At 36.8% G+C, this 24,755-nt stretch overlaps 1 protein-coding gene across 2 annotated transcripts in view; it reads right to left on the bottom strand.

Moving 5' to 3' along the window:
* The window catches only part of LOC113121081 (ubiquitin carboxyl-terminal hydrolase 24-like), a 62,945-nt gene that overhangs the window by 13,850 nt on the left and 24,340 nt on the right, over nt 1-24,755 (bottom strand). The window contains exons 13-48 of one of the 2 annotated variants that reach the window (XM_026291313.1): nt 22,888-22,995; nt 22,707-22,802; nt 21,377-21,538; nt 20,667-20,762; nt 19,598-19,705; nt 19,309-19,458; nt 18,601-18,732; nt 18,154-18,265; nt 17,910-17,986; nt 17,686-17,826; nt 17,538-17,591; nt 17,323-17,438; nt 16,492-16,558; nt 14,421-14,531; nt 14,026-14,124; nt 9,560-9,733; nt 9,097-9,182; nt 8,791-8,899; nt 8,410-8,568; nt 7,805-7,902; nt 7,578-7,673; nt 6,361-6,589; nt 6,122-6,284; nt 5,883-6,038; nt 5,724-5,794; nt 5,473-5,633; nt 5,218-5,279; nt 3,146-3,337; nt 2,939-3,053; nt 2,714-2,858; nt 2,494-2,613; nt 1,193-1,318; nt 644-742; nt 472-554; nt 238-379; nt 36-155 (exon numbers count right to left, since the gene is read on the bottom strand). In XM_026291313.1, the coding sequence (XP_026147098.1) occupies nt 36-155; nt 238-379; nt 472-554; nt 644-742; nt 1,193-1,318; nt 2,494-2,613; nt 2,714-2,858; nt 2,939-3,053; nt 3,146-3,337; nt 5,218-5,279; nt 5,473-5,633; nt 5,724-5,794; nt 5,883-6,038; nt 6,122-6,284; nt 6,361-6,589; nt 7,578-7,673; nt 7,805-7,902; nt 8,410-8,568; nt 8,791-8,899; nt 9,097-9,182; nt 9,560-9,733; nt 14,026-14,124; nt 14,421-14,531; nt 16,492-16,558; nt 17,323-17,438; nt 17,538-17,591; nt 17,686-17,826; nt 17,910-17,986; nt 18,154-18,265; nt 18,601-18,732; nt 19,309-19,458; nt 19,598-19,705; nt 20,667-20,762; nt 21,377-21,538; nt 22,707-22,802; nt 22,888-22,995 (4,335 nt within the window). The remainder of the gene's footprint in view (nt 1-35; nt 156-237; nt 380-471; nt 555-643; nt 743-1,192; nt 1,319-2,493; nt 2,614-2,713; nt 2,859-2,938; nt 3,054-3,145; nt 3,338-5,217; nt 5,280-5,472; nt 5,634-5,723; nt 5,795-5,882; nt 6,039-6,121; nt 6,285-6,360; nt 6,590-7,577; nt 7,674-7,804; nt 7,903-8,409; nt 8,569-8,790; nt 8,900-9,096; nt 9,183-9,559; nt 9,734-14,025; nt 14,125-14,420; nt 14,532-16,491; nt 16,559-17,322; nt 17,439-17,537; nt 17,592-17,685; nt 17,827-17,909; nt 17,987-18,153; nt 18,266-18,600; nt 18,733-19,308; nt 19,459-19,597; nt 19,706-20,666; nt 20,763-21,376; nt 21,539-22,706; nt 22,803-22,887; nt 22,996-24,755) is intronic. The other variant, XM_026291314.1, reaches the window with a different exon arrangement.

The raw sequence follows: 24,755 nt of genomic DNA, 5'->3' as shown, positions 1-24,755 counted from the left end.
AACCTAAGAAGAGGTGACGCTGCATATAATCTTACTCTGATCTGCTCATCGTATTTGATGGAGCGGCCACTTTCCCAGTCAAAGCCAAATCGCATGAGGTGGATGACCAGCACGCTGGGCAGAGACTTTATACAGGTCCGCTTCACAGTGGTCCGCTGCAACACAGAATGTGTGAGCACAAAGTACAGCTGTATGTCCCCTTCAGTTCTTTATGAATGAAAACACATCAGACTGTACCTTCTCTTTACATTTCTCGCAGTAATAAGCATTGCTGCCATCCAGGACCTCTCCTCTGACAAACTGATCCAGAGAGATCTCCAGACTTTGACAGGATGTCACCCCCAAGTTCAGAGCCATGAACGTCTCCTCACGCTCATACCTACAGAGCAAACCCGAAAACAAACTCAAGAAGTCATGGGTTTGGAATGATATCTGAGTGGGTAAACACTGAGCTGATCCTTTAAGGCTTACCTGTGTGGGCAATCTTTGCATATCTTCTGATCGGAGAAAATGCCCTGGAATGTGTTCTTGAAGATCTGCTCTCGACCGATTTTCTATAAGGGTGAAAATGAGGTGAATTGAAGACACACTTCAGACTGTGTATGAGAACTTGAGTACGCAAGGGACTGCAGGTGAGCTGTACCTTTAGATGTTCATCAAGCTGATCCACCAGACTGGTGAAGAACTCATAAGCGTCCTGCTGTTCTCGCACATATAACTCTTTATTCCACATCTTAAATATCTGCATCAAGACCAACCAAGTGATAAGAACAACGAAGTACTTCATTTTCATTAATAATAAATAAATATTAACTTACATAAAATCAAATATTTATATAAAATAAAAAAACTAAAATATAACATAAAAAGCCATTATTTCCCATTTGTTAAAACTGTACTAAAATAGTACTAAAGTAACTAAAACTTAAAAACTGTATATATTACCACAATAGAGTGCATTTTAAATCTTCATGACTTTGATATAAGCATCTAAATTAAATATATTTTTCCTTAAATTCTCTGGGGTATCTGATAAACCACAGATAAAATAAATGCTGTTTTTAAACATGTTTCTCACCTGACATCAGAAATCTTTCTTTAGTATTTTATACATTTGGCAGCATTTATTCCAAATTTAGTTCACTGTGTAGCATTTCAATAGTTCTAGAGATATCATAACAGTGGATCTCACCTTCCAGAAGTTTTCAGGTATGTAGTACTGTAGCTTGCTCTCCATCAGGTGACCAAACAGAGACTGTACCTGACAGAACACACTCTCCTCTGGGTTTTCAATGTCATCTTCAATTGACAAGACAGCCTACAACACACACAAGGTTAAAATTGTTACCGAAACCTATTATAAAAGACAAACATCTTAAAAACTGAATTAAATAAAAAAATAATCAAATAAATAGGTTAAAATATTAGTATAATAGTCTAATGTCAGTAATATACTACCACATAATTTTTTTATTATTATGATCAATGCTGAAAATGGTTTCTTGCTTAATATTTTTGCGGAAACTATTACTTGTTTTTACTATTAATGATTTTTTTATGAACGCCGATGAACAGAATTGATTTAAAACCAACAATACTTTGACACATCAATGACTTTTCTGTGATTTTGATCAATTTAACGTGTCCTTGCTGAATAAAAGTGTTATCTAAAAGAAAATCTAAAACTTTTGAATGGCAGTGAACATGAAAATATTAAATATATATTTGAGACCTTGTAAAAGTAAAGACAAAAACAAACTATACATGTAGGGAAGAACAGGGGAAAATAAAACTAAATAGAATTGGAATGAAAATAACTTGCAATATTTTCAACACTGGTCTGACTTCTGATTATCAGGATTCATTCACTGCAGTATTTTTGAGTTTTTTATCGTGTAACATGCATTATCATAGGTGGCTGTGGCCTAATGGTTAAGAGAGTTGGAACCCAAGGTCGCAGGTTTGAGTCTCGGTGCTGGCAGGAGTTGTAGGTGGAGGGAGTGAATGAACAGGGCTCTCTTCCACCCTCAATACTCATGACTGAAGTGCCCTTGAGCAAGACACTGAACCCCCAGTTGCTCCCTGGGCGCTGGATCTATAGCTGCCCACTGCTCCGAGTGTGTGTTCACTTCTCACTGCGGTGTGTGTGCACTTGGATGGGTTAAATGCAGAGCACCAATTCAGAGTATGGGTTACCATACTTGGCAAATATTACGTTCCTTGCACTTTTTCACTTTCATAGGTTGAAGGAAAAATTTGTGCTCATGCTTTTGAGAAAATATACTAAACCAAAAATACATTTTCACATACATACATACATACATACATACATATATATAAAGACATTTGAAAACAAACTAGGTCTTACAAACACACAAAGCAATACAGCAATTAATACTTATCTACTTCACTCCTATTACTTCAAGGTTAGGGCATCACCTAGTGGTGAGAAAGTCTGCTAAACTTACTTTAGAGATAAAAGAGCAATGTTACCTCAGGCAAACCAGGCTGCATGTAAAGCTGCTGGAACACTGCATTCATATAACAGGTCGCACCTCCGTTCTTCAGTCCAACAAACCCAGACACAGAGCGACTGTCTACAGGAGGAAGATACTGACAACACACACACACACACAGTGACACAGGAATGAACACAAGAACATCTGTTAGAAGTTCTTCTTGCGGAGATTTAAGGACTGGTGAAGGTACTCACGTCGAACTCTTTGGTTAGAGACGGGTCAGACTGGTGATGCATGGACAGCAGTTCTTTAGTGATGAGCTGCAGGTTAGTAAGAGAGCTGTCGGCCAACATGACCAGCACCTCGTACGCCGCCAGACGACTGCTGACCGTACTGCACCTGAGACACAGACACAATTACTAAAGCTAGCTGAAGCAGCTCCCTTATCAATGTGTTTAAATGTATGCATTTCCTCTTACTTTGGGTGGAAGTCGTGGATAGATGCTGTAGTGCTAGATGAGCTGTCACTGTTCAGGATGATACGAGACGCTCTGAAAAGGAAGTCGTCCAACAGCTGCTGGATCAGAGAAGGACCTGCAGCACATTAACAAGAAGATCCGTTTAATTCACAGCTGGAGCTCCATATGCATGTCTCGCTGTCATATTTATCCGAAAAAGTGGCTGACCGAACTGCTCTTTCTCACTGCCGCAGAGGGACAGCAGGGTTTTAATGAGGCGCAGGTGTCCGGCCAGTAGGATGTTGTCTGCCTCGCTGGTCTCCAGCTCGTTGGTCCAAGTGGGCTCGAAATTATCAAGCCAGCTGATCTCGTCCTCCAGCATAGCCGCAGGACCGATCTGAAGCTGCTCCATTTCTGATGCTGAGGACATGAAACATATGATGCTGAGCTTTTCTAAGGGACTGCACAGGACTAAAGCAAGTGACACTCTCATTTTTAACTTACATAGAAGGGACAAAACAGGATTGAACCAATTGGCTCAGTAAATTGTTTAGCTGCGCTAAAAAAATATTGATCATCAAGCTTTTTATTTGATACTTCATTCATTTTCAATATTTGCAACCCTGTTACCATAATCAAGAATATCGTTAAAACATTATGTCACTGGTCTCTCCTAGTAATAAACAATTTTTACTGAAAATGTAAATAATCGATATTTAACACAATTTTCCCAATTTGCCCCTTTCCCAACTTTTTTTGGAACGTGTTGCAGCCGTCAAAAAACAAAATTTGTTTTGTTCAATAATTACGCTGGTCAGTGAAAACTTTTGAAATCTTTTCTTTGTACTTTTGTAAATTCAATAAAAGTTATAGATAGTTTACAAATCATAGATACTTGATTTTATTGTATTTCACAAACGTCCCAACTTAATTTTGGTCATTGTTTTTTCTGCCATGCTGTAGAAACAATGTTTTAAAGAAAGTAATTTTTTATATATTTAAGAATATATTTTTTTTAAGGGAAACAACAGGGCTGCAAGTAAACAAAAATATGGGACAAAATGTTTTCGCAATTGAGTTAGTTAAATTTTAAATTTAATTTTGCTACAATGAACTACAATTTACTATTATCTAAATTACTATAATCAAAATTATGGAATAACTTTTAATAATCAGAAAATAAATATTGTGAGACCAAAGCATCTTATTCATGAAAACTGACATTTCCAGGTGCTTGTCATATAATTAGAATATCATAAAAAGTTGATTTATTTCACTAATTCCATTCAAAAAGTGAAACTTGTATATTATATTCATTCATTACACACATTTATTTCAAATGTTTATTTCTTTTAATTTTGATGATTATAACTGACAACTAAGGAAAATCCCCAATTCAGTATTTCCAGAAAATTAGAATATTGTGAAAAGGTTCAATATTAAAGAGACATCTGGTGCCACACTCTTATCAGCTAATTAACTCAAAACACCTGCCAAGGCCTTTACATGGTCTCCCAGTCTAGTCCTGTAGGCGACTCAATCATGGGGAAGACTGCTGACTTGACAGTTGTCCAAAAGACGACCATTGACACCTTGCACAAGGAGGGCAAGACACAAAAGGTCATTGCAAAAGGGGCTGGCTGTTCACAGAGCTCTGTGTCCAAGCACATTAATAGAGAGGTGAAGGGAAGGAAAAGATGTGGTAGAAAAAAAAGTGTAGAAGCAATAGGGATAACCGCACCCTGGAGAGAATTGTGAAACAAAACCCATTAAAAAATGTGGGGGAGATTCACAAATAGTGGACTGCAGCTGGAGTCAGTGCTTCAAGAACCACTACGCACAGATGTATGCAAGACATGGGTTTCAGCTGTCGCATTCCTTGTGTCAAGCCACTCTTGAACAACAGATAGAGTCAGAAGTGTCTTAAGACAAAAAGGACTGGACTGCTGCTGAGTGGACCAAAGTTATGTTCTCTGATATAAGTAAATCTTGCATTTCCTTTGGAAATCAGGGTCCCAGAGTCTTGTGGAAGAGGGGAGAGCCACATCCCTGTTCTTAATTGGCCAGCAAACTCGCCTGACCTTAACCCCATTTTCCTTAGTTGTCAATTATAATCATCAAAATAAAAAAAAATAAACATTTGAAATATATCAGTCTGTGTGTAATGAATTAATAAAATATAGAAGTTTGACTTTTTGAATGGAATTAGTGAAATAAATCAACTTTTTGATGATATTCCAACTATATGTCCAGCACCTGTATATGACAAACTAAATTTGTAAATAAGGCAGAACACTCACTGGTCAGGTCATCCAGTAGTTGGCAACGCAGGTCAAAATACTCTGTGCATTGTGAAAGCAACCTAAAAACATGATCATCAGTTTAGCTTAGTAGTTTTCAGAATTTCACAGCTACACAGTGTTTTAATTACTTTTTGGGCTTGTTGCAGTAAGAATATCATTCAGGGCTCATTTGCCATTATACACTTAAGAAAAATAAGATTTCTAAATGGTCTTCTAAGAGACAAAAAAAATCATGTGTTTAGTATGGCAGACCTCTGGTTAACACCCCTCATGATGCTGGTAGGGGACCAGAGAGGAAGTTGGGCTGTCAGAACCACCTTCAGCAGGAAGAGGTTGGGCTTCTGGAGGTCAGGGTACGCAGAGGTGTCTGACTGACTGAGAGTGTACAGCTGATCACACGCCACACGTCGAATCTGTGAACAGAGGAGCTCAGATCTTTAGACTCAGAAGTCATACTTAAGAGACGAGTTGAATTTTGTTAGGACTACAACACATTCACTGACCTCTCCACTGGACGACCCCAGCAGAATATCAATGATGAAATCATTCACTGAAGGCAGAGTGTAAAATGAAGCTAGAAAAAGACCAGGAAACAAAGAGATTGTGTAAGTGTTCGGATTTTTCGCTGACTTTATTTCACATCCTAGTATTTATTTTCTTACATAGCTGTTGGCAGCGTAGCTGAAGGCAAGTGACGAGTAAAGAGAGTGCTTCTCGTGCAATAATGGTGTCTTTGATAGACACACACAGCTGTTTGACACATATCCCAGCCTGCAAAATGGTGGCCTCTCCCTCACTACCCGAGCTGCAGTTACTTCCTGCAACACACACGAGCAAATGCCTTTAGAGAGAGGCATAAGTCCGACTAGAAGACAGACTATAGTATTGTTTAGAGTCTCACCTGTGCTGCTGACCCTGCTGCGGACACCAAAAGGGAGAAGCGAGTTTGTCGTCTCTCTGATTGACTGACTGCTGCCAACAAGGTCCAATCGGCCTGCAGCTGCCGCCCAGGTGAGCCTCATGAAACACGTCACTGTGGATGTGAAGTCCCCCACCTCCATTGTCTGAAATGACAAACCAGTAAAGTCAGATAGGGTCAGAGATGAATCATTTAGTAAAGCCTGGGATGCTCTCTCACACCTGTATAGCGACACGGGCGGCTGGCATGATTTCTTCCACTCTGATGGAGGATCTGTCAGACATGGACACCTGCCTGTAGGAGGACTTCTCTGGAGTTCCACAGACGGAGAGCTGGCGGCCGCTCTGCCGCCCGGCGTTACGAAACGGCCGAGAGGACAGAGTGTCCAGACCTTCCTTGCTCAACTCCTCATCAAGCACACTAGGCATAGCCTGACCTACCAGCAGGAACCTGCAGGGGGAGACAAAGAGCGAGCCCTTTAACAATGGCTAAAGTCAAAACCTTGTTTAACTGAACAATTCATTTAGATTGCGATTATTAAACAATTAGGGATATAATTCACGATTTTGATTTCACGATTCTATTTTCTCACTTTTTTTTTTTTTTTTTAACCAAATGAGATCAGAAGACATTATAGGGTGAAAGAAAATGTGTCCTTTTAGGCTATCGCAGGATGCTTCAATATGAAACTGAAATATAACAAAACTAAATTAAAATTTAAAACAATCCCCAAATAAAATAAGTTACACAAATAAAAGAACTCTTTTCAGGTCTACGAAACTAATGCTTTGTCTGTGCTCTTTCCATTTAAAATTAGAAGCAACCACTGCATTTTAATCATGATCCAAACAAAGATGCAGCGTGCATGCAGCATGAATAGTTTTTAATCTAAATTCGAAATTTGAAGCAAAAACAGAATGCATTTTTTTGCTGTTACTAAAATAACAGGGAGTGGAAGCACTGTCAAGTAAAATGTGCATGTGTCTCACAGTGCATATTCTGTGCAATGAAGCCTGCCACATTTATCACTAGTGCACACACACACAAACAGAAAGAAAATACCAAGTTCCGATTAAAAAAAAAAACAGAGTGCATTTTTTTATACTTGTGTGACATTCGCGTATGCGAATGACGTCATAGACTATAATCGATTGTTCACGTACACATTGTGATGTGTCGATTAATTTCGACACCCCTATTATATTCTGAAATATTATTAATACATTTCTTATGGACCATGGAAATATGGCAAAAGGTCTATGGGAAGTTATCAAAGACAGTTTTTAATTTTCATCCGTGTCAATAAATGACCCAAACAGAACACAATGGTCTTTAAAGCAATATCATTATGCTGCTCATCACTTGGAGTGCTGAATCCAGTGGACAAAAAGAGAAAGAGTGAAAGAGAAGACCGCCAGACTGATAAATGAGACTGCACCTGGCCAGCTGCAGGCAGATGGAGTAGACTCCTTGTCTGGTCTCGTAGTCCACCTCAGAGGGGATGGAGTCTCTCTGCATGACGTTAACCACCAGACTGAGACAGAAAGAGAGAGACAGAGAATGCACCACTGAGATAATTCATGATTAAAATACACAGCCCCACTACGACTGCAGAATTACCAACATGAGGAGCAGTGTAAAAGCGGACAGAAAACAGACGGCTACCTGAGACCTCCCGCTTTGAGGAAGTTCTCACAGAAAGATTTGACACTGGTCTTGGCCATTTCATCGTCAGATGTGGGCATCAGCTTGGAGCTCAACACCTGTAAGGAGGACAGGGGTCAGGTGTGGGAATATACAAAAGGCCTAAAAATGATTGTTCTCTCGACAAATGGTTTTATTTAAAAATTAATTTTTATAACTTCTGAGACCCTGTTACAAAAATGTGGGATTTTATCTACATCGGTATTAATTTCCTAGCACTAAATATAAATAGATATTTGGGAAAAGCAACTTTGTATTTTACTATGCATTTATATTTTAATATATTTTAAAATGAATTTGAATTTCCAGCAGCCATAACTGTCCATTTAGTGTGACATGATGTTTTACGAATCATTCTAATATGCTTATTTGCTGGTCAAGAAAAAAAGACACTTATTATTAATGTTCAAAACAGTTGTGCTGCTTAATATTTTTTTTATGAGGAAACTGGGATGTACAAGTCGAAATAAGAAACAAGGCTGAAAATGAATCTTTCACTCATCTAGATAGTCATCAAGTGTTGGTTTCTAATTACAGCTATGGCTCAAGAAAAATGATTTCTATACCTCCAGGTTATAGAGCACTCTGAATGTAGACATGCCAGGGGCAGAGGAACGGAACAGAGACTCCAGGATGGACGCTGCACTCTGCTGGTGCTGCTGTTTACTGGACAGAGACGGAGACTTTGAGGCCTGAGAACCAGACCCCAGTGTGAACAGAGTTTTCTGATATAAGAGAGAGCGAGAGAGAGAGAGAGAGAGAGAGAGAGAGAGAGAGAGAGAGAGAGAGAGAGAATTATTTATGGTCTGCTAGATTAGAGGACAATGTTAAAGGTTCAACTTTGACTCTGTTTCACTTAAACTACCAGTCACACTTACTTATTCTTTACTATTATTAAATAGTAAATAGTAGTGAACTAGCTAGAAAAAAGAGTGGCTTTCAGGTACCTGGTGACTCCAGACGCTGGACTCTTTTGGCACAAAGTTATCAAGGGCGTCCTGCACCTCTGGGTCAGTCGGGATGAGCAGCAGCAACTTCCTGACACGCAAAGTTATTCTGGACAGGAACAAGGTGGACACACAGTTATTACAAGTCAAATGAAATCACAAAATACACACAACATATGCCCGCATATTGAAAGGAAAAATCAACCATAAAATGAATAAAAAAACAGGATAACTAATAATTAATACAAATTTGGGGTTAACTACTTTAAGTTATTGCATAATTTGCATGGGTTGCGGGTTGTTTACCTGGGTTCCTCCAGATTGGCGAGCTGATAAAGCATCTCAAAGACATTACACACCAACGCCATGACCACACCAGGAAGAGATTTCTCCTGCAATCACACACAGGAGGATAAGAAAGTAGGCTGATTCAGTTTATAACTGCTTATAACGGGTCTGAAAGGTTGTTTTTATTTTTATAACATAAAAACTGCTGTACTATTTCAAACAAATGCCGTTCTTTGAACTTTCTATTCATCAAAGAATCCAAAAATTTTTAAGTAGCACAATTGTTTTCAACAAAAAGTGTTTCTCGAGCAACAAATTAGCATTTTAGAATGATTTTAATATTACTGTTCTTCATGCATTTATAATGAAAATAAATGCAGCTTAAATCTTACAGACACTAAACTTTTGAAGGGTAGTGTGTGTATTCTGTATAAAAGCGTGTGATTGCTCAATTAGCTGTCAGTCCAGTGAATGAATGTACCTGCTCCAAGGCATACGCGGTGTTAAAGACGCCGCTGCTGCTGGAGCTGGCCGAGGCCGAGCTGTCCGCTGAACTGCCTGATGGAGTACCTGTTCCTGAGCTCTTCACCGTCAGACTCTGCTCATCAGAGAAACCCAGCTGATTCAACAGCTTCTGGTCACGATTCATCGTCAGCTACAGTATATAAACAATCCAGAACACAAACAAATATAGGTTAATATGAAGAGCTTGTTAAATATGAACTTTAAAAAAAAATTGCTTAAAATATTATTGATTTATTTGTTTATTTATTTTTATTAAACATTTGAAAGTTTTGAAGTTGAGATTTCTGTTATTTATATATAAAACATAATAATAATAATATAAAACAGAAAATATAACTTTTTTTATTATTACGGAACAAGTTGATCTTTCTTTAAATTAATTTAAGAATAATTAAAATTTGTCTTTAAATCTACCTCATCAAAATAAAAACAAAATCTATTGGTCTAAATAAACATCTACCTCAGCTTCAACTATCAATACTCAAATTAAAAATAAATAAATACAATTATGATAATTATGAATTATATATATATATATATATATATATATATATATATATATATATATATATATATTAGTGCTGTCAAAATTAGCGCGTTAACGCATTCGATTAATTTGAAATATTTAACGCGTTAAAAAAAAATAACGCAATTAACGCGGTTGCAGTTTTTTTTTATTTCCAGTTGTGGCCTATGTGTGTTCAACGTGCAAAGAAATATGGATAAGACCAAGGAAGGACTTTTAGACGGAAAGTTTCAGTATAAAACTCTGCCGGATTACTCTACAGTCTGCCACAAGAAACATTACTCTTCATTTAGTCTGCCACAAGAAACAGCAACATTAAAATCATGAACTCAAATGTCATTGTTTAAAAAAAACAAAAAAAAAACTATGACTGTTGTAACAGTGCGTAAATCAGACCTTTCTGTAACGCTAACGTTAATAAGCTTAAACGAAATAACGAAATAATTGTGTAGCGGAGTATTTTTTGTACACAGTGCCGCGAACTGTCAATCACTCCTGTACGCGTGCATCACTGTCCTCAGCTGCAGCAACTTGCGCTCTCTCTCTTCATCAAGCTTTAAAACAAAAAGGAGACAAAAAGATCATATTGTCTTTGTGCATAGGCTATAGATTAATTAGATAAATGAATATCTAAATTTGTGCCTTGCCGTCTACGGTATTTGTTTAGAACTTAGAAAAAAGATGCTGCAGCCAATGAGCAGCCAGCGGGGGCTGCAGGACGACTCAACCTCCGCAGACAGTTTTTAATGTTTATCAGACAATAAATACTCAAGATTTTGCTTTAGTATAACTCACAACGAGTTTCACACACCTTCTCCGGCCACGTTGAGTTGTTGACACTTAACAGTGGGAAAAGCGACACATGCGCTATTCACTTGTATTATTTAAGGGTGAATGGGTAATGTAGTTACTGCTCTGGGTGGGATGAATTAGGAAGCTCGCATTGTGAAGGGCGCTCTGAAAATCGGCAGTGCAGGTAAAAGATTAAAACCTCTATTAAAACAGATGTCCAAATGAGCGTACCGGTACGCTACAAGCACGTTCTGGGCGCACGGAGAGGTGGCGGTACGCTCAAGAGCTATATTTGGAAGTGGCGGTACTGAGTACCTGTGCTTACTGGCCCACTGAAAGCACTGGCAATGACTATACTTTGTGAATTCAACATGGAAATCATTTTTGTTTTTTATTGGCATTGATTGTTTTGAAATTCAAATGGCACTTACATGCCTGTGTTTTTATTTCTGTAATAAATATGGCTTTCAAGCCAACAGTTAATTTGGAGAATATTGATGGTTTATTGCAGGTATGTTGTTTACATGAGAAAATCTGTGTTACAAGTTAAACAAAAATTCCAATAAACAATCATATTTTGAATTTAAATAGTTTCTTTGTCTTGAGTTTACATTAATTATTTACATTTTACATTTACATATCCAAAAAGTTTCAGTCTTTTAATTGCGATTAATCGCGATTAATTTTAAAAAATTGTGCGATTAATTAGTTAATTTTTTTTAATCGATTGACAGGACTAATATATATATATATATATATATATATATATATATATATATATATATATATATATATATATATATATATATATATATATATATATATATATATATATATATATATATATATATATATATATATATATATAATTCATAATTATCATAATTGTATTGTATATATATATATATATATATATATATATATATATATATATATATATGCGCAAACATGTAAATTCAATGCAGTCCATGCTGTTTTTAGTTTAACTTCTAAATTATAGGCTACAATTTCTATCTGTTGTTGAAATATAATCATTTACACAGTGGCCGTCATAACTTGTTTCATGAAAGATTTCTTTAAATATAGATTAAAATATTAAGATTACACTTACAGGTAAAGTAAAAATATAGTAGTAGGTTATATAGACTAGTCTAATATTTTGTGAAATGCTCTTCTCTAGACTTCATTGCTCTGGACACTGATGACTTGACTGAGGGAAATGAAATGCTACGTGTGACTGAAACACTGATTGTTCGATTACATGAGGCACGAGATGATAATTCATGTTTATTTCATGTTAAAAATAAAAAAAATAAAAGGAATGATTGTGTTCCACGCTGCCGTCAGAACCGAGGCGTTCATGTAGCGATCGGTCTTACCAAAGATTTTCGGTACGAATACGTGTAGTTACACCCCCACAGTGTTGGGTATAGTTACTTTGGAAAGTAGTTAGTTAGGTTACAACGTTACCATCAATTAAAAGTAATCAGTTATGATACAGCGTTACCTATTCATAAAAGTAACGCGTTAGAGTACTCATGCGTTACCAAAAATTAAAAGCCGTTTGCAGTGGCTCACACATGACAGACACAGCCCCCGGCCCCTTTAAATGCACCTAGAAGTCGTGACTCCCGACAATGAATAACGTCAGTCATTCGACTAAATTAACACTGCAGGATAACAATAACAGGAAAGACAGTCAGCAATAGGCTATTCCACATGGCGTTTTATTTATTTATTATCACAGAACATATTATTAATCAAAATTCGCACCTACCCAGCCCGGGTAGCCTAGGCTTCTGTATATTATGAGCACCACAAGATAACTCCTGATTTTTCTTTAACTTTAAATAATGCAGTTATCAAAGTACAAGTATGCTTACTTGTAAACACAACCTTAAACAGGCTTGCAGATTTAAATCCATTTAGAAATGATGAACAACCAGCCAGCCAATGATCTAACAGAAATTAACAGCTGCCTGTCAAACAAAAATGAAAACAAACCGAATTAAATCCTTAACTGCCACACAGGCAAATGACAAATCGCTTAATAGACGAACTAATTATTATTAAAGTGTCACTCACAGTCACAAGCCTAAATTCGCTTTAACACAGTCCTCTTACATTTACTCTTCAAAGTAGTGATTAAAACGTAGCGTTAAATTTGAGGTAGAATTTTTGGCGGTCGACAGAAGCTTTTCACCAAAGCAGAGTGTGCATTTTACCGTTATGTTCTTTTCTTATTCGTTGACAAATTGAAAATAATGTGCGTACTTCCATAAACCAAACGCTGTCCTCTCTGCCATCTTGCCGGGAGTTCAAAAAAAAAAAAAAAAAAAAACCACACACACACAGGGTCAGGCGCAGGGCACAGACGCATCACAGCCATTGACTTTACGATCACAGAGCTTCGGCTCCGCTGATACTGTACATCCGCAGGTGGCACAGTAGACCTAGGACTACTGTCTGACAAAAAGCAGGCTGCAGTCGGGATTTTCCTTTCCTTAAAATAACGGATTACTTTTTTTAAAAAAATAACGAAGTTACTGATTACTTAAGCACGAAACTAACGCGTTAAGTTACAAATTTCAGGAAAAAAGTAATTAGAGTACTCTAACGCGTTACTTTGTAACGCGTTACCCACAACACTGCACCCCCAATATATAAAAAAAAACTAATAAAATTTACAAAGGTAATTCAGATCAATAAAAACTAAAACAGTATAAAAATACTAAAATAACACTGGTAAAAATAATCAACACAAACTATGTTTACTGTTCTCTCTCTATAACAAGGAAAACTAGTCTTAGTTTCAGTTTTCACGGTCAAAGCTTTAACTATTAAAAACATTTTTGTTTGATAAAAAACCCTGAAATAAAATGAAATATAAATATTAGATGATAATTAAATTAAATTTTTACATTATCGACTAAACGAAACAAGTTTAACTAGTTTAACTATAATTAAACTAAATTTTAAAAAACAAATTAAAACTAACCACATGCGGTCATAATAGCTGGCACATTCTCTCCCAGTGCTGTAGGAGTGTTTGATACGACCGCTCAGATATGACTGCGACCAATCACTGTTAGTGTTCGACTCACCATGCTGTCATTGGCAAATATCTGCACATTGTCCACCGGACAGCTGAGCTGCTCGGCTATCTTCCATCTGATGCTGCCTATGGTCTCGTTGCTGTGGGCCTGCACACATTCACATCGACACAAACACATAAGGGTCGTTTCAATCCAGCCATTCAAATCAGACACAGCAAATTCCAGTCAGCTGAGTCACGATCACCCAATAGAAAGATGTTTATTAACATCATATCTGGTTTCTCACGCTGAACCTCCACCTGCCATTTATCAATGCTTCTCTATTCTCCAAACAGGGAGAATGTCGGTCCAATCTTCCATTTATATCATCCCTGTTTACAGTCTGTCATTAGAGGTGCAAGAAGTGTGTGTGTGTGTGTGTGTGTGTGTGTTTGTAATGTTACCTCCAAGGTGAATGTGTCTTTGGTAGATTCGTAAGTGATGTGAAGTGTAACAGGATGGCCATGGAAAGACGCTCCATGAGGTAGAATAGTTCGAGGAACAGAATACAGGTCCTGAAACAGATCCAGCGGGACAACAATCAATATCATGTGACCTGGAAACTAATTTTCCATTTCAAACCAGTGTGAACATATAATCATTTAAATGCTGGCTGTCATACATTTTTTTTTTATTAAATATGATCTACAGATTCAAAGCGTTTTAGATATTATAAAATGCATTCTAATATACGCTACAGCTAAAGCAGGAATTTCCTTTACTGAGGAATACATTTTTTATTCATCTTTACTTTCTATTCATCAAAGAACACTGAACAAAATGTATCCCAGTTTACACAAAAATATGAATCAGCCTGTTTTAAACATTGATTATAATAATAAAGGCTTCTTGAGCAGGAAATCAGCATATTCAAATGATTTCTGAAGAATCATGTGACGCTGTAGACTGGAGGAATGATGCAAAAAAATTCAAAATTACATCTCAAAAATTATTACATTTTATTAACTTAAGTGCTGTCAAATGATTAATCGCATCCAAAAAAAAGTTTTTGTTTCCATAACATTTGTGTGTGTACTGTGTATATTTATTATGTATATAAATACACACACATACAGGATATATTTTGACATTATTTCCACATAGACTGTAATTAGCCTGATGGGACCAAACTTTCTCTGTAAGTGATTTTAAAACCTAACTCAGTTCCCAGATTTGAGAACTATAATAAGATTTCACTTCTACGGTTAAATTATTTTGGTAAGCTACTATGAGATTAATAGACTTAGTTATAGGCCAATAATTCAGATGGGCTGCGTGTTATCTTTATGGTATATATACAAAAGTGTACACTTTTAAATGTGATTGTTGTTACATTTTACCAGTATTTAGCGTACTTTCAAAACAAAAATTCAAATAGGAAAATATGCAATATGAAAATCAATTAAAAAAGAATTTTTTTTCCCCAATAAGTAAAACACAAGATTTGATTTTCAAAAAGGCTTTTTCCAAAAGGTACATCTGGAAAAATGGGTGTCGTCTTATAATCAAAGTTGTCTTCTATTTGGGTCAATTGCACAATTTGCAATATGGTATTTTAAATTGTAGTTAAAAAGTAGTGTATATTATGGTGTTTTTCAACTGCTTGGTACGGTATGGTTTGGTCCGGTACAGTACCGTACTTAGCCGTATCGAGCCGAGTCATACCATGCAGTGGAAAAGCGCCATAACAAGCTACTGAATCACTTTCCTAAAGTAAATCTAACATTAGATGAGCTCCTGCATATTTTACAGCAATAAATCTGCCATTTCAAATTTGATCATGAATAAGCATTTCAATGACTTGACAAATGAATTCCAGCAATAAGCTACTGAGCTTCGTATTACATGATTTACTCAAATTCATAGATTAGACAAAAGTGCTACGGTCCAAAAGCACTTCCTGCACTAAATGCCTGTCAATAACCGACCAATTAGCATCTGTTAGATAGAACGGGTGTCAAAATGTCTGCGTCTCTCTCTCTCTCTCTGAATACGCGCAGGAATCAACAGCGTATCAGATCTCTTTTATTGTGTTCTGGTATGATTATTCCTGAAGGCACTAAATGGCGCGACAGACTCTATGGCAGATTTCAGCATGGAACTGAACAGCTGGAGAAACGGGGAGACGGTGAATGATGATCAGACTTCATCATTCCACACAGCTGCGAGTCTGACGACCATCTAACACATTTACAGAATTAATTAGCAAAGTCTGTTGCTACATTTGACTTTTACAGCTTGCTGGTTCCTTCGCCGAGACTGACTGATGCTTTCACACAGAGATCAACTGTAAGTTATTTAAGATAAGTATTAATGCATTAGTCATAAGAGGTTGAATACAAGATGAACTTGAGCGAATAAAGTTTTGTGCTCAGATATGCAAAGCAGTGTGTAACCCAGTCTCTGTGTGTGTGTGTTGTGTGTATGTGTATATATATTATATATATATATATATATATAAATAATGGCTCTCACCTCTATTGTGATGACATAACGCTCTGCCAATAACAGAAGTCTCTCAATGATCACGAGTTTACTGGACCTGAGGACAGAGATGGTTATGAACTTATGGTTATGAATCCTTTCTGAACAACCTTCAGATCAATTAAGCCTTTAATGTTGCTTAACACCATTGCAACTAAAGGACAAAATATTAAATATGGGATAAATGTGATTTGTTGAAGATTTTAAGTTTACAAAACAAGTTTAAAATTTAGTAGAAAACGGTGAGGTTTCTAAAAAACAATGAATAGAGCATAATATATAGGCTACAAGGATTAATCTGGACAGAGGAACACAACTGTGTTGCCTGATATGAAAAGACATATTCCCAAAACGGAGCTTCCCAATTACGCAATACGGAAATATCTTCTGAGCGTGCTACTTATCTTTGTCAACCTGGCAACCCTGTGCACACGCTCTCTCTCTACTGTGGATAAACACATTTGCTTTCTAAAAACACAGATAAGCTTGCAGTTTAGCAATTTCCACTTGAATATTCTACTCTTCCTATTGTGGGGCAATGCTTTGTTCCGGCCACAACGTGTGAGTGACTGAGCCTGTGTGTGTTAGATACAGTGAATACAGTGCATTAGTGTGGAACATTTCTTATTTTTATTTTTTAAATGTAGATAGTGTTCATTTTGTGCAAAGGTAACCCTACCAGCAATGCAAATATGAATTTGATATATTAGAATGAGTACATTACAATATAAACTTATTAGAATGAGTACATTATTATTTAAACGCAGCTAAAAACATCAGCTGGATCAGCTGCTCAACTGGCCTCAAAACTAGTGCTCATACCTGGATGGAGACTGCACTGATGTGGCGACCGTTGGCATAGCAGTGGCTGTCAGCATCTTGGTTGCCCGTGTAACAGCATGTGTGAGGGTCGGGCCGCCCAGCGCAGAGCTAGCAGCCTGTGTGTGATGTAAGAATGGATTTGATCACAATTTCATCACATGTGGGTGGGGGGGGGGGGGGTGGGTTGTGGGGGAGTGTGACAGTGTAACACACACCTCCAATCTCTTATAGCAGTCAGCAATGAATTTCTTATGAAGAGATACTGAGTCCTGCAAAAATTATACAAAGAAGCAGAGAAAATGTTAATTAACAGCAAAATTATGGAATGGCAAGACTCAAAAAAATGAAGGTTTGACTGTTTACCTTCTTCATTTTGGGGTTGAGGTTAATGTAGCTGTAGGTAATGATGAGCTGTATGGCTTCATTAGCGATGTCCTCGTCTGGAGATTCCATGGCGATCCTCCAGATGAAGTCCATCCCAGCCAGATCCAATCGCTCCACGCACTGAGAGAGACAATCATATGATTTCACCTGTCAAGACGGGATTTTCTGACCGGTTTCACCGAGAAAAAGCAGGAATCCCATACCAGTAGTGTTCCCTGTCGTTTGAGACGGTGGTCACTGAGGTTCACATTCTCAAAAAAGGTCTTGAAGAGGTTAAACCCTGTAAAACATTGATGAAAGACCACAGATGTGGTAAATTTAGCACAGTAAACGCAGTGGTTTCCTGCAGATGTACAGGAGACGTGCAATGCCTTAAGGTGCTATAATGTGGAAATACAGTGGTTTTTAAGTGGAAGCAGTGAGTGAACTCTGTGGTTAAGCTTTTACCGTTCATAGTGATCTCATAAGGCTCCAGCTTGAGGATCTTCTCTTTAAAGAGCTGCTGTTGAATGTCACTCTCTAGATCATGCTGTCCCTTAGTGAACCACTCGAAACACATCTACAGAAGAGTTGAACACCATCAAAAATACATATTTTGCCGCAATAACAAACTAAAAATTTGCAGTTTTACTGAGTATTTGCAACACCAACGACTTTGGAAAAAATAACAAAAAACACAATGGCATTTAAACTTCAATCCGAAGCATGCGTGGCTTATGTGCACTTTTATTTTTAAGGACCATGATTAAACCAGTATAATTACATGCAAAACAAACAAAATTAAAAACAAATAATAAAAACAAAAAAGATAATTCAAAAAAACAAAAAAAAAAAAACAAACAAACAATAGAAGCACTTTTTTTTATAAAAACAAAACAAAACAAAACACCACACCTCTCGATCCAGTTCGCACACATCCATGCCGGACACCAAGCATTCCCAGATCTCTTTGGCTCTATTCCAGACCAGGTACAGACTGGCCTCTTGCAGGAAGAATGCAAGGAATTTCAAATGACCCTCCAAATACTGGAAAAATGTAAACAAAAAAAAAAAACATCAGATAAAAAAAAAAAAAAAAAAAAAAACACTACTTCTCTTTTTCCATTCTTACCAAATGTGAGGCCAAAATGAGTCAATTTGGTAGTCTACCAATATATTTTTGTACTGTGCAAATTTTGGGGTCAAATAGAAACATGATTCATCTATATACCAGAGGAAATGACTTTGTTTTCACTACTTACTTAACTAGAAGTCAACCGCCTTTTTTGGGTGTTGTAGATTACAAAAAAATGCATATTTGATTTGCTACATGTCTGTTATCCACTGGAGAAAAAAAAGGTTATGCCATATTTTATTGTTACTGTTATTATTATTCATATTATTCTCCAAATACGTACCAAAAATGGCAAGGTTCATAGTATTTTTTTTTTTTTTTTAATTTAATAAAACTCAGATTTGCACTGCTTTACATTATTTGAAATTAGGCTTCTTTCACACCCGTAGTAACTGTTATCAGAAAACTCTATTTTTGACTGAGCTGTAATATAAACAATGATTAAATTCTTTGTATCACAAAGAGATAATGGACTCGTGGCAGCACACCTCCTGATAGGAGTACCGCCCATCGACCAGTGTGGACCCAGAAAGACCACTGGACCCAGCGACGGACACGGCCAAGCGATGACATGACACCAGAGAGCCGGTGATCAGCTTCACTATCTCGAAGTTCTTCTTCAGGTCCTGGATTATACTCTGATAGAGGACACAACAAAGTATAATCCAAAGCCATTTAAAGCATGAAAAATCAGGTTTATAGTTTATGTAGCACCACTTGCATGACAAAAACAAATAAACAGGCCAGATGGTTGGTCTGAAAACTGTCTACACGTACCTTGTCCTGTTTCTGGTAGGTCTGTTTGATAAAAGACCGTGTAATCTCATGAAGCTGCCGCAAAGCTGGAACCACCCACACCGTCTGAGGGTTAGTCTGCTGAGACGACTACAATACAAGCACAAAAACACCGATATAAACACAGAAACATCAACCATTACACACACGGTTCATTCATGGAATACGGTAATCTCCATCTGGGTCAATGACGTATAAATATGTCCACAACCTTCATATGGTTTATTAACATTTATACCATTTTCAAGAAAAGTTTATATTTAAAGACTCTAAAAATGTCATGTGGTACAACCAAAGTAACAAAATAATAAACTTAAAAGTTAAAAACAACAACAAAAAAAAATTCCAAAATTAAAACATTTACTAAATTATAAAATTAAGTTTTTGAGGGGTCGCACCACTTGACATTTTACAACCTGGACTAACATTGCCTTGTCATAAAATGGCCAAATTATCATATTTTTTGAAAGACTTCTTGAGTCATGAGGGTCTGGGGTACACTCCACGATATAATTTTTTTAGACATTGTTTTTTGTTTTTGTTTTTCTGTATGTTGGTTGCACCATATGACGGTCTACTTTTAATAAAGCCTTTTTTCTTCATTTTGATATCAGGACCGTTGTATCTGCCTCTCAAAAATATCATACTGAATTTGAATTCAGAAAGAGGCATTTTTAAGTTATTATACGTGCAAACCGCATTATTAACTTATTTATTTTTAATGAAAGAACAGGGAGTAGAAATTAGCATCACGTCATTGACCCATCAACAACCCAGACATTGGTTAGAGTCTCTGATTTCTGAAAGTTTCAAATAATCCAACAAAAGATCGAAGCCAACAGTCAAAGAGTCATTCGTTTTTCCAATAGGTATTTGGTTATGAAGATCAAACCCTCAGAAGTGCCCGTTGTAAATCACACATATCTTTACAGTCCGTCCCAGTGAATCAAGTGGCAATCATCATTTTGCAAATCAAATTCGGTTTATGAGAGATTCAGGCTGAGTTATGATTGGTGAGTGTTATGAACTAAAGGGGTGGGTCTTCTCTTACTTTAGCCAATGAGCTCGGTTTCTTCTTGCCCCAGGTGCCAGTAAGAAAAGAGACCTGTGTCTCGCTGGAAGACTTTGCATCCTCCTGTATTTGCATCTAAAGACATAAACTTTCAGTATTCAGTGAGCGCCACTAAGAGTTTATGCGGCAGACGCTGCACCCAAATCACATCAGAGGCTGAAGCGCAAAGAATGAGCAAAGTGAATGGCTGTGTGCATGTATGTGTGTGTGTGTGAGAAAGAGATGAGGCAAGCTGAAACTAGACTGCCAAAAATATACTAGCGCCAGAGACAGAACAACACCTTTATACTCCCAGAACAGCTCTTAATATAGACTGCTGCACAGATTCTAGCCTGAAAAAGAGGCCAGGAAGCTCAAAAATGTGTGTCATTGTGTTGCTGAGTGAGTATGTGTGCATATTTTGTGTTTATGGTCCATAATCTTCTGAATATGGATCTTCGGGAAGGAGCACAAAGCAGATGGAGTAGTACAGGAGATGTGTGTGAGAGTGAGGGACCCTCACTCCAATTCAGACCACCAGAAGCGAGCCAGACAGTGACTTTCCATAATGACAGAACAGAACATCAATAATAGTGGCATCATACAAAATTAATCACATTCATGTTGGTTATTTATCTATATCCATTTATTCATTACCGATGAATTGTGATAGAAGAATGTGGTTTATGGGAATTCTGATATCAGCTCACCTTCTTGATGTCCTCGATGCATTTGATGATGTAGTTCCTCTTGATGGTTTCTTTGACGGCGTATGCGTCGCTGAGGATGGCCAGGTGTTCTTCCAGCGCCTGCTGCACTAGAGTGGTAGGAAGGGTGGGGAGATGTGCCAACTCCCACAACACCTCCAACACCTGAAACCAAAGCCACAACAAACACAAGATGCTATGATTTGACATCAAAATAACTCACAAGTCCAGTGTCAATTTTTTTTATAAATCTGTCTCTCTCTTATTTGAGATTTATAGCTCACAAAAGCTGCATTTATTTGCTTAAAAATAGTCGTATTGTGCATATTATTACAATTTAAGATTATGGTATTTATTCCTGAGATGGCTTGAGTTGAGTTGAATTTTCATCATCATTACTCCAGTCTTCAGTGTCACGCGATCCTTCAGAAATCATTATTATATGCTGATTTGCTGCTCAAGAGACATTTCTTACGACTATTAATGTTGAAAATAATTGTGCTGGTTAATATTTTTGGAGAAAGCTTGATATGCCTTTATTCAGGAACGAAAGTGCAAAAACTGAATTTCAAATATAATTTATTCTAACAAGTTTAAAAGACTTCATTGTCACTTTTGAACAATTGAATGCATGGTTAATAAAAGTATTCATTTCTTTAAAAAAAAACGAATCTTTTTAAAAGTATTGTAGGTGGTAGCACATAAAATCTGCTGTCAAATATAGAAAATAACTTGAATAAAGTTTAACCACACCACATTTAATTTGCACATAAAAGTAAAGGAGTAAATTAAGAATTTATAATTATGCAATATAAACATAAAAATGTATTTATTTAATATTGTAATATATTATAATATTATTATATAATTAATCACTGTTATAATATTAATGAATAAAAAATGGTTAAAATAGTGAATTCAATATTTAAATATTATATTAAGTATTTTAATATTCTAAATATTATGTTGATATATTTATACCCGAGCAATGTTTGTTTCAAGATTCATATACATTTTATGTTTATATTCCTCACGCATTTATTTACAGATTTTATGATTAAATGCAAATAAATGATCTCTTGAGGTTAAATTGCAATCATTTTCCCTCCATTATTCAATGACCAATATTTGACAATCATCCAATTATTTCAGAAACAAAATAAAAAAGTCCTTACAGTGCAAACCTTCACGGGCTTCAGCAGTTTGTCTGTCACATTTCAGCACTGTATCTTATTAGCAGCTAGACCTACTCAAACCCCAACTTTCAGTTCAGTTTTAGTTGAGAGACAGAAATACACATACAGTTTCATATATACATATGAATGGCACATACCTTTCCTGTGGTAGCCTCAGAGCGAGCCTCCCTGCCGATCCGTCCAATCAGACTCAGAAGCTTCTGTCTCACGCGATCACTTTCCACCTCCCAGCTCTGAACACACACAAGGCACAGTCAGAAACAGCTCATAAAGCTGAAGGAGTCCAGACAAGAAAGAAAGACAGACAAGAGTCGAGACCTTCTGTATGAGGACGAAGAGGTGGCTGAGCTGGTCAAAGTTGAACTTGACGGCAGCAGCGGCGATGATGGCGTGGATGTTCTCTATCACAGTGGAGGACTGACCAGCCTGCACATAAAATATGATCTATGTTTTAGTTCGAAAATCGATTGCAAAATCGATCGGACCAACCAAAAAAAAGTTGCGAAAATGAAAATAGGGAATTGATTTTAACCAAATATGTACACTGTTAATTTTGAAATAATTAAACAATAAAAAAATAGATGTAAAAAAACTCACAAACAAGCAGAAAAAGAAAATAAAAAAATCTGAAAGAGCAATATGCGTTGCGAAAGCTAGACAGAAAATGCCTGCAATTTTACGCGCCTATAAGACCCAGTGACGTCGCGAAGCGACCTCTTATGCTGCTTTCTCACCAAATGCAAATAGAATAGTCTGGCGCGAATGATTTCAATGTTAAGTCAATGTAAAGACGCATTTACGCGCGTCTGGGATCTTGCGGCGGGGTAGACACGAATTCGCCTCATTCACGCATCTAGTTACAGGAGATTCTGAGTTATTAAAAGGACCATTGCAAGCTGACAGCGACCGGCTTTTGTGGTGGAAAATTGGCAGTAATATCCCCACCTTGAGTGTCCCTGGGACATCAGTGTGGTCGGAGTGCGTCTTCTCAACAGCTGGACATATAGGGAATAAAAAAACGCTCTGCTCTGGACCCTGAAAGACTTTTTTTGAACAGTTGTTTGAAATGGATTGAATCATTATTTAAAATAATCTTGGAGATTTTTGAATTGCCTAAATCATAAATTGCAGCCAGTTTGAAGCCAGCAGTGATGTTTTTCTTTTGTTATGGCAGCCGTCCCCTATACTTCATGCCAATAAATAAAAAATATTTCTGACCTGTGTGTTTCCAGCGCTCTCTTTATGTTGGTCTGTTATTTGACGTTGAAAAAGAAAACAGTTTTTTTTTGGACATGGAAAATCAATTTTACAATCGATTCAATGATATATATATATATACACACAGACAGTACTGTGCGAAAGTCTTAGGCCACTATCTTTTGCTGTGGTGTGTCAGTAGTAAATATCAGTTTAAATTTCCAAACATTATTTTTGCCATTAATTGTAATAATCTAGTGAGATTTGTGTTTGCACAAGGAGTCTGAGAGCAGCCAGTGCTTTACATAGAGATCTGATTCCATCATCATCCAATCTGTCTGGAATAACATGAAGAAACAGAACAAACTGAGACACACTCAATCCAGAAGAACTGTGGCAACGTCTCCAAGACACTTCAATAAACATGAAGCCATGGCTGGATAATTTAATGCAGATCTTCACAGCTTTCTCCGATCATATTTACCAGGGGTGCTGATATTTTTGGCCATGACTGTATATCATATGAGCCATATCACACGGGCAGGAACACAAATATGAGACACGTGTTGATTTTGTCCTAAATATCACCAGATTAAATGTGTTTTTTTAAGTTGGTATTGTGTTATATTTTAAAAACAATATTATGTTTTCTTGCAGAGAACACATTACCTTTAAAGCCATAGCAGAATTGTTGCGCGTCAACAAGCAACACAGCAGTTTCATTTCTGAATGAATCTGCATTTTGAATAAATCATGTGAATCAATGATTCAAAGACTTATTCATAAAATGAACCGTTTACTCAGTTCCTGAATGAATCAGCCCTTTGAACAAATCATAAAGGCATTTACCACCACCTGCTGGTAGATTTAGTTACTTATTTAGAGCATAATTTAATTAAAATAAATAAATAAAAACATTAAAGTGATCATTCACCCAAAATACCATCATCATTTGCTACTTTAAATAATCTTTTGGGGCTATTTCCACA

This window comes from Carassius auratus, chromosome 20 (genome assembly GCF_003368295.1).
Source record: "Carassius auratus strain Wakin chromosome 20, ASM336829v1, whole genome shotgun sequence".
NCBI lineage: Eukaryota > Metazoa > Chordata > Actinopteri > Cypriniformes > Cyprinidae > Carassius > Carassius auratus.
The sequence above is the reverse complement of the archived record's forward strand: the minus strand, read 5'-3'. Positions and strand labels throughout refer to the sequence as shown.